We start from the raw sequence: 8,963 nt of genomic DNA, 5'->3' as shown, positions 1-8,963 counted from the left end.
ATGGATGACATTAATATAAGGACAAGTAATTACGTTCTTTTAACTTCATGTTTTTACATTACTACTCAGTATATTTTATGAAATCAGTTAGTTGCTACTTCCTGAAAAGTCTTTTGCTTTCAAAATAAGTGGGCCCTTTTGTGGATTACTGAAGTTTACTGAACTCTCACTCTACACTAACAGACTATTCTGCCCACCTTTAAGGCTTGCGGGCAGGATTTTTAAAATACTGAGGTCAAGGGTCCACCCAACACACCCTTTACCACTCTCTTTCATTACTTTTTACACGTTTTATTTTTCAGTTATCTTTTCCATTATACTTTTCTGTAAATTTTATTTTCAAATATGAGAGTGTAAATGATTTTTCAGAGCCTTCTCCACACTGCCAGGAACAAAAGTTCTGGGGAAGAAATGCTAAAAACTATATTCATTTATTGTTTTTGCCGACCTATCAGTAGAAAATTCACAAATAAATGAATAAATAATTAAAAAAAATAAAAAATAAAGAAATGACCTCAGTGTCCGCAATGCTAACTAACGCCCTGCCAACATTATGCAAGTGTAAAAGCTATTCAAAAACTTACCTGGAACTCATTGACAAACTGGGCCAGTATGAACTGGTGTCTCTCTGAGCTGCTTGGGGCCGTCAATACGTCCGGGACCATCCTGTGGACTGGAGACTTCTCTTGGTCTGCCATGCCTTCCAGGTGACAGTCAAACCCAACATTACCTGGTAACTGGAAGCGCTGGTCCTGAGGTCCGAATGGTCCCATGTTCTCATCAGGCCACACGGTCCTGGGGCCTTGAGGGGACATGACAAGGACATTTGCGGGGATTTTCAACCCTAAGGTTTTGTTTTGTTTAAAATCTGCTCAGTTTGCTGCTAAAAAAAACAACAAAAAAACAAAATAAAACAAACACATGACACCACGTTTAACCGACAATCCTGTCTCTCTGTGTTTTTTTTTAGAAACACAATTCAGAAGAATGGAGCAAACTAAAATGTAAAACATAAGTTCTCTTCAGACCTAGATCAAAGCCAGTTGTTAACTGCAGACTATGGCCGCTTTTACCAGTAAGTGCTGACTTATTCATTTACTACATGACTCACCTGAGTCTGTAGGTGATACCGTTATGTAAGGCTCATCTGAACTTGCCGCAGAGAAAGTTCTGGTTCTGCCAACCCTGAGAGCAGCTAATGCATGACGACCAGCTTTCTGAGATAGGACCAACCTGCCTCGACCACAAAGCACCTAAAGAGGGACAAGACCATCTGTTAAAGTGGACAATTTGCCTACAGATACACACTACTTCTGTATGTTTTTGTTACACCACTGCAACACCAACCAACTAAAACTAATGCCCTAAATATCCTACTGGAAAGATTAAACAAAATTCTTTTAATTACCTGCAAATTTAAAAGGCATCTTCCTAGTTATTATACATGCACAGTTTGAATAACACTAGTTGGCAAATAAAGTTTTCTGGTAAAGTAGGCATTTTACTAGTTTAACAAATATTTGAAGACATTTTAAGAGGTAGAAGTGGTTCACAGTGCTAACCATATGTGGGGTCAAATCTGGGCTTTTTTATAAGTGAAAAAGGTATGAAATTAATGCTCTATGTATGGGAAAATACCAGGTTAAAGACCATGCAATGGTAAAAAAAAATAAAAAAATAAAAATAGTATCATGGCATGGTCTTTGTACTAGTACCATTAGTATAAAAATCTTAAAACATTTTGTATTCTGTGCGAAGATTGGACGATAGACAATATCCTGGAAAACTGCCTATTTTTTAAATGAAGTTTGGCGTAGACTTCTCTACATGAGAGACGGTTTCAAGTAGCCGTGCAGTTAGCTTAGATTACTACGAGGAAGTTATGTCACGTACATTACTAGTCATTGTGGTCCGTCTTCTTTTGCTTCTGATTTGTGAACTGTGGAATTAAAAAAAAAACGACAATTGTTAGAACAAAGGACACCCCCGGGCGATTTTTTTTTTTTTTTTTTAAACTAAAACTACAAACTGTAGCTAACGTTCAGTTTGCTAAGTAGAGTTAACATAGCTGACATGATGCAACGACTGTGTAAATCTTTCACAGGGCAGAAAAAGCAGCGAGGGCCAAAGCTATCGTACACTTGCAACAGCAGTAACATTTAAAATTATTTTAAAAATTATCACAACACATGAGCGGTTCAACACAAACGTGCTAATGTTAGCGCGATGTGGGCTAGCTGATTTGGTCGGTCAGCTGATATGACATTTTCCCTTTTTTAGACAGTATTGTTTACTTCTTAATGTGACAACACCTTGCAAAAAATACCTGACAACGTAGACAACGAACGTCCTTATATTCAATTCAAGAAAGTGCAAATATAAAATCAGTTAATGGGATTATATTATGAATAGTACATGTTGTTCATACCTGTCAACTCGCACGTCTGCACTAAAAAAAACTACGGGAAGTGACGAGGGACAAACTACTCCTTCGCAGTTTACGTAACGGTTACATCAACTCACAGTTTAGATTACATGATATAATCTATCTAATCATTAGGGTTTTGAAAAAGGTTTCAATACTTCACCAGACCCCGTGTTAAACAGTGCTATTTTAAGACTATGAATTCATAACACAACTGACTTTTTGTAATTTGAAACGCACTGAGCTGTATTTTTCCATGTCTCCACAAGATGGCAGCAAATTAACAGTTTAAAGACCAAGGATTTGCCTTAGTACTGTTCCTGTCTGCATTGCTATGTGACCTTTAAGTAGCATGTTAAGTGACTTTGAATTTAGTATTTAAAGTTTAAATTATGTTGAATTGCCTGCCTTATTGTCATTTGTTCTCCAGCTTGCTATGAAATGCAACGCATACTGTTGTTCAGAGATAAACCAGAAGGAGGCAATTAAATAAAAGGTGTTTATCATGAACATGTCTCAATCATTAAAAAAGACCTACATTTTGTTGACATGACGATAATGATGGCTCGATAAACAACCATCCAACAATAAGGAAGCAATAGAATAAAACTCAGACAAATGGCCAGGGGATCCACCACGTAGAGTTAATCCAAGCTTTTGGTTGTACTTTAAAACTATCACCAAGAGCTGGCAGAGGTGTTAACAACAACTAGTCGATACCTGGAGTGACACCTAATGGCCCGATTGCATTATTTAGCCTGATGATGTCACAGGTCTGAACTGGTAGAGAGAATATCAATATTTATCAATGCATGATGCTCTCAATGACATTGAGACAACTTCAGTGGACAGGTGGGGTCTCTGTGTAAATTAAGATAATCAGGACATGGAAAGCGCATTCATTGCACTTTCACTTAACTTTCGAGAACTCCTTTAATTCTATTGAGCTTCACCTTGGTTAACCTCTAAATAATGTCTAGAATAAAAGACTGAGTATGTTTGGAATGGCCAGTTCCCAGGTGGGAGACTGTGGAGAAATGGTACACAAGCTCAGCAAAATCCCCACCCTTAATCGATAAAGTTTATAAACTAGAATAAAATAATTGTCCTGGCAAGAACGGTGTTATTTGCTGTCAGAAGTCGTGAAGGACAGGGACGGCTAGTAAAGTACATTTTGCTGGTGTAGACACATCTCTTTAGCTGACTTGGACATGCTGATTGACACTTTCTCTGAGCTGACAGGATATGCAGTGGGAGTTCACCCTGGGACCATCATGCTTCACTCATTGTGGGCAGCTGCAGCAACGTGATCTGTGTGTGTTTGTGTGTGGTGATGAGGCATGTGGAACCGCATAGAGCTTGGCTGTCAGTGAGTCTGCCACAGGATCATTTGTAACAGTAACACAGCATGCACCTAAGATGGAGCCCCCGTGGGATGTACACACACATACACACATGGTGCTGAACATGCACCAATATCCTAAAGTAGCTGGCAAATGAATTCTTCACCTCAGGCTCTCTCGAAGGTGAAGAGCATTGCAGAAAAGGCCCTGGTGGAAATTCAAGACTTTCTGTTTTATAGTGAGCTGATATGCAGCTCCACTGACATTAAAGCTGCACCTAACAATTAATTATATTGTTGATTAACCTGACAACTATTTTTAACATTGTGAAAAACAACCGTTGGAAGTTTTTTAGAACTCAAGATGACATCCTTAAATTATTTGCTTTGTCTGACCAACACTTCATAATCAAAGATATTTAATTCACAATTATATAAGACAGAAAAAAGGCAGGAAACACTTACATTTGAAGAACTGGAACCATAATAAATGATTTCAATGATTAGTTGTTTATCAAAATTGTTGTAGATAAATCTGCTGTCAACTGACAAATCGATCACTTAATCGTCATATATTCATAATTTCTACAAGTAGTAATTGTTTACAAGGGTTCAAGTGATCTTGGCAATTAGAGACTACAAATACAATCATTTCTAAATTAGCTGCCAACAGCAGTTATTTTGTACTAATATTCACTATTCGACCATTTCTTTGTCTAAAATATTTAGCAACAGCACGTTACCCTTGAAAAGACTCAGAAAGAATGTTTAGACAATGAGATACTAAAACGAATGAAATACGTTCAGATGTTGTGTTTCTTTAAAGAAATAGTTGGATATTTTGAGAAATGTATTTAATTGCTTTCTTGCTGAGAGATAGATGAGAAGATTGATACCACTCTCATGTCTGTGCGCTAAATATGAAACTAGAAGCAGGAGGAAAGAGCTAGCTTACCAGCACCTCTGAAGCTCACTCACTAACACATTGCAACTTGTTTAAACTGTACCAAAAAACAAGTGCGAAACCAACAATTTGTTGTTTTGCAAGGAGTTACGTGCCAATACCTTCTCTTTACCATGCTTCTGGTTTTTCTAGCTATACTAAGCTAACCATCTGCTGGGTGTAGCTTCATATTTAGCATAAATACTACATGAGAGTGGTGTCAGTCTTTTCATATAATTCTTGACAAGAAAGCAAATAAACAAAATGTGTAACAGTTCCTTTAATAAAAGTTAACCCACAGTTAAGTAAAGAATTAGATGAAACATTGAAATGGGTAACTACACACAATTCACTGTGTATTTTTCATTCTGCTTATCTATGGCTGTGGGCAGTGAGAAACCTCTAAGAACTTACCATTACCAGGTGTAAAATAATAGCTCTAACTGATTCTGTGAAACGCTTTTCCCTGGACAGCAATGTCTGGCTCTGTGAGAGGAATTCTTTCGTGCAGTGAAGCCTTAAAACCTCCAAACAAAGCCATGAGTCAGACGAGGTCTTTTTATTGCTGCGCTGTCAGGCCACACTGGATCTTGTCTGAAATCAGCACTTTTCTATTGGCATTTCAATTGCTGTTGAAGCCCATATTTTCATCTCACGCATTCTGAAGTACCTTCCTGTGTCAGCACACTACTAACCACACTCTCTCCTTAACTAATGACAGTGACAGCCATTAAAGGTTTATTTCCCATTTCCTCGGGGTGAATGGATGACAAACCTATTCGGATTGCAGAGTTACAGGTTTTGGTCACGTTTCCCACCCACCACCACTTCCTTAACGCTGCTTGCTTGTACTAAATTTAAAACGCTGGTGCTCATGTGTAAGTCTTTAAATCCCCTTTACATCAAGGCAACAGTCCAGTCCTCCATGTATGCCCTTGTTTTTGTTCTTTGCCACTACTGGAAACGTAGACCATATGGCACTGACATTTACATTTCTACTACTGGTTACTTACAAACTTGCAACTGTAAACCAAAACCTCTGAGGACAGAGCATTAAATGCAAAAAGCATGAAATGCTAAAATGTGGATTCACCCTTTAAGGGGAAATCTGGGCTTGCAGAATTTGATGCAAGCTGGGAACTACATTTATTAGATTTCTTGAGAATTAGATGGGAAGGTAACACTCTCATATCTGTCTGTTCAATATGAAGTCACAGCCAGAAGCTTAGCTTACCATAAAGACTGGAAACAGCTTACCTAGCTTTGTCCAAAGGTAACAAAATCCTCTGATTGGCACCTTCAAAACTCACTAATTATCATGTTTTATCATATTTGTTTAATCCATACAAAAACTGAAGTAAAAATGACTATGTCTTGGCTGGCGCTGTAAATACAAGATGTCGGGTGACAACAAGACTTCAGGGAACAAACGAGACATAACGAGATAATTCAGAGCTTTAGAGGTGCTGGTAGACGAATTTTGTTTGAACAGCGCCAGGCTAGCTGTTTCCCCATGCTTCCAGTCTTTGTGCTAAGCTAAGCTAACCTTTCCCTAGCAGTAGTTGAGTGCTAATGATCTTGTCATCTAACTTTTGGCAAGGACGCAAATTTCCCAAAATGCTAAACCTTTGGTTTAATATCTGAACGCAATAATAAATTGTAAATGTATTTTCCGTTAGGATGTTTCCAAGAAGTCTGTTTTCTATGAAGCAGTCACTCTCTTCAAGTTGGACACCCTTATTCATTCAAACGGCGAGGCAGGTTAACACAAGGATTAGTCACCAGTGGTACTGTCTACAGAGTCTTAGCTGCTGCAGAGCGTCACCATCTGGCCACCAGCTGCCTGTTGAACCCACAGTGGATGGCTTCCCAGCTGAATGAATAAAGAGAAATGTATAAAGTGTCCTGATTGGTTTTTTATAATCTACTCTGTGCCAGACTCATTACTGTTTTTGTTCGTGTGATCCATTTTTCATTTGGTTTATTGATATGAATGAATTTGATTTCTCATAATATACATAACACGTTAGGGTAGAGCAGGGTAGTTCACTGTACAGTTCGATATATCAGTGTGTTTCCCTTGACAGGAAACTGCTTTGAGAGTCAGTTCGGACAAGTTAGTCAGTTCAGAGCGCCCCCGAGTTTCACTCAGACTTACTAAAGAGCAGGGCAAAGACAAAGGCTGGGTAAAGTACCAGATCAGTGTGAGAAAGTGAAAAATGTATGACATTTACTGAACTTTACTTGGACGGTGAGAGGAAATCCAATTACGATAAAATAGTTACAGAAACCTTCACAAAAATAAAGAAGGATTTAGTGTAGGTTCAAGCAGGAAGATAATTACCATTTTAATTTTCTCATCTCTCCAAGTTCCCAGCTCTCACTAACTATCCTATGAACTATGTTTCGTGGCTTTTCTGTCAAGGGCATTTAAACTACCTCGTGTGTCACATCCCTGCTGTCACTGCCACTTTTCTTCTGCATCACCACCATCAGTGTCAAGGCCCCATATATGGTTCCCCAGGGTGGCATCTTTGAAATTGATATGGTCCCACCATATGCATTGGTCCCCCTGATGGGGTTAATATTCATTTTCATCCATTTTCGTACTTGTGGTGTCTTCCCTGATTGAACTAACTTTGTGAACATGGTCGCAGTGGGCACTGATGCAAAATGCATGAGCAGCTCCTCCTGAAATAATGCATAATTATATGAATACAGAATAAGAGCACATACACATTGCTACCTCATTAGTGACTGTAAACCCCAGGCTTGCACTTGGGAAATAATTGAACAGTTCAGCACTACTGACAACGCTCTCAGCATTTTGGAACTCATTTTAACAAATAAGCGCCAGGTGCAAGTATGGACGACAGGACAGTTTATGATAATCTCTAAAGAAAGTCACACAGAGACTCAAGCAAGTGCATAAAACAACTGCAGAGATGATTTTCTGGTTGAAAGTTTTCCACAGAAGCCAAATAAATAATGGTGGCTGATTAATATTGCCAAAAAATTGGCATGGTGGCCTGAGAAGACAAAGAGTCAGCAGCCATGCTGGCAGCAATGTGATTTTTAATCAGTGTAACTTCTTGGCTTGTTCACTCTCAATGAACTCCAGTGAGCTTGTCTGGTCCCTCTGTGCTCCACAAAGTCCCAGTGACTTACTTTGAGCTTAACTTGGCAGTAACAACTGACAGGAAGGGTCAGAAATTACGGAATATTACTGCAGGTGCTTGTACCTGATGCTCATTTGTCGAAGTCTGTTCCGAAACGCTCTGAGCGCTGTCGGTGCTGCTGAACTGTGCAATTAGACCTTTTCCCAGTTGTAAGCCTTGGGGCTGCAGTCACTAATGAGGTAGCAGTGTGTGTGTGTGTGTGTGTGTGTGTGTGTGTGTGTGTGTGTGTGTGTGCGTGTGTGTGTCTGTCTGTCTGTCTGTCTGTCTGTTGTTACACGGTGCGCATAAAATTATGTATATGTATAGAGGTGCAGCTGCACCACCAGCAGCAACTGATGCTCGACTAGTTACCGGTGGTGGTTTAAGGCAGATTCTGATATACTGGTAAATCCCCTGCAGACCTGAGATCCTTGATCACTGTTTGCTCAGTTTTTCTTCGCTCAGTAACACCTACGTCATACCTGGAAACAGCTCCTTTATGCAGCAAAAGGTTCATTGAAATTCAGGTAAGTAGTAATTATCAGGAAGGTAATTACTACACAGTTTGCATGAGAGAACACTCAAGCACATGGCACCCTGATCATTTATCCCACTTTACATATCTTTACATATCATGAATGCAAGCCTACATATCAGTCTCCCAATGGGCTCTAATAGCATTCTTTTTCAAATGATATTCCCAACACCGTTTCTCCTCTCATCAGCCAGAAAAGACAGATCTAGATGCTATAAATAAAAATATGATGGTGCATCTATTTCTGACCATCCCGGCAAGAGATGAAAAACTTACAGAAATGATGCATTTTATTCACTCTGCAGCATTGCCTCTCCACCCTCAACAGCTTTTCCACCAGGTTTCTTCTGAATAAGTCTCTAAACCTCAGAATGAATTTATGTTGTAACCCAAATATGCTTCCTTTGGCCTGATCCCTGCCACTAACCACAGGCAAAACCAGTACCCTAATGGGTATCTAGAATGTCTACACTTGACAGACTTATAGGAAATTACGCATTTGAAACGTCTTCAGAGGGACGGAGTTTTACTTCTTGCTCCACAACTCAGACCAGAGTGTG

General features: G+C 39.2%; 1 protein-coding gene across 2 annotated transcripts; it reads right to left on the bottom strand.

Annotated features, from left to right (window-relative positions):
• Nucleotides 1-546: 546 nt before the first annotated feature.
• On the bottom strand, nt 547-2,516 carry LOC120798189 (cobalamin trafficking protein CblD-like). Of its 2 annotated transcripts, none has more exons than XM_040142296.1 (4): nt 2,327-2,423; nt 1,894-1,939; nt 1,112-1,253; nt 547-802 (listed from the first exon to the last, which is right to left on the bottom strand). In XM_040142296.1, the coding sequence occupies exons 2-4, from the start codon at nt 1,903-1,905 to the stop codon at nt 573-575; spliced, it is 384 nt and encodes a 127-aa protein (XP_039998230.1). In that variant the 5' UTR covers nt 1,906-1,939; nt 2,327-2,423; the 3' UTR covers nt 547-572. The 2 variants fall into 2 exon arrangements, with proteins under 2 accessions (XP_039998230.1, XP_039998228.1); XM_040142294.1 differs by lacking the exon at nt 2,327-2,423 and adding an exon at nt 2,429-2,516 and having other exon boundaries at nt 551-802.
• Nucleotides 2,517-8,963: the final 6,447 nt, after the last annotated feature.

The sequence above is a fragment of the Xiphias gladius genome, chromosome 13 (assembly GCF_016859285.1).
Source record: "Xiphias gladius isolate SHS-SW01 ecotype Sanya breed wild chromosome 13, ASM1685928v1, whole genome shotgun sequence".
Classification (NCBI taxonomy): Eukaryota; Metazoa; Chordata; class Actinopteri; order Istiophoriformes; family Xiphiidae; genus Xiphias; species Xiphias gladius.
This window is presented reverse-complemented; position numbering and strand designations above follow the sequence as displayed.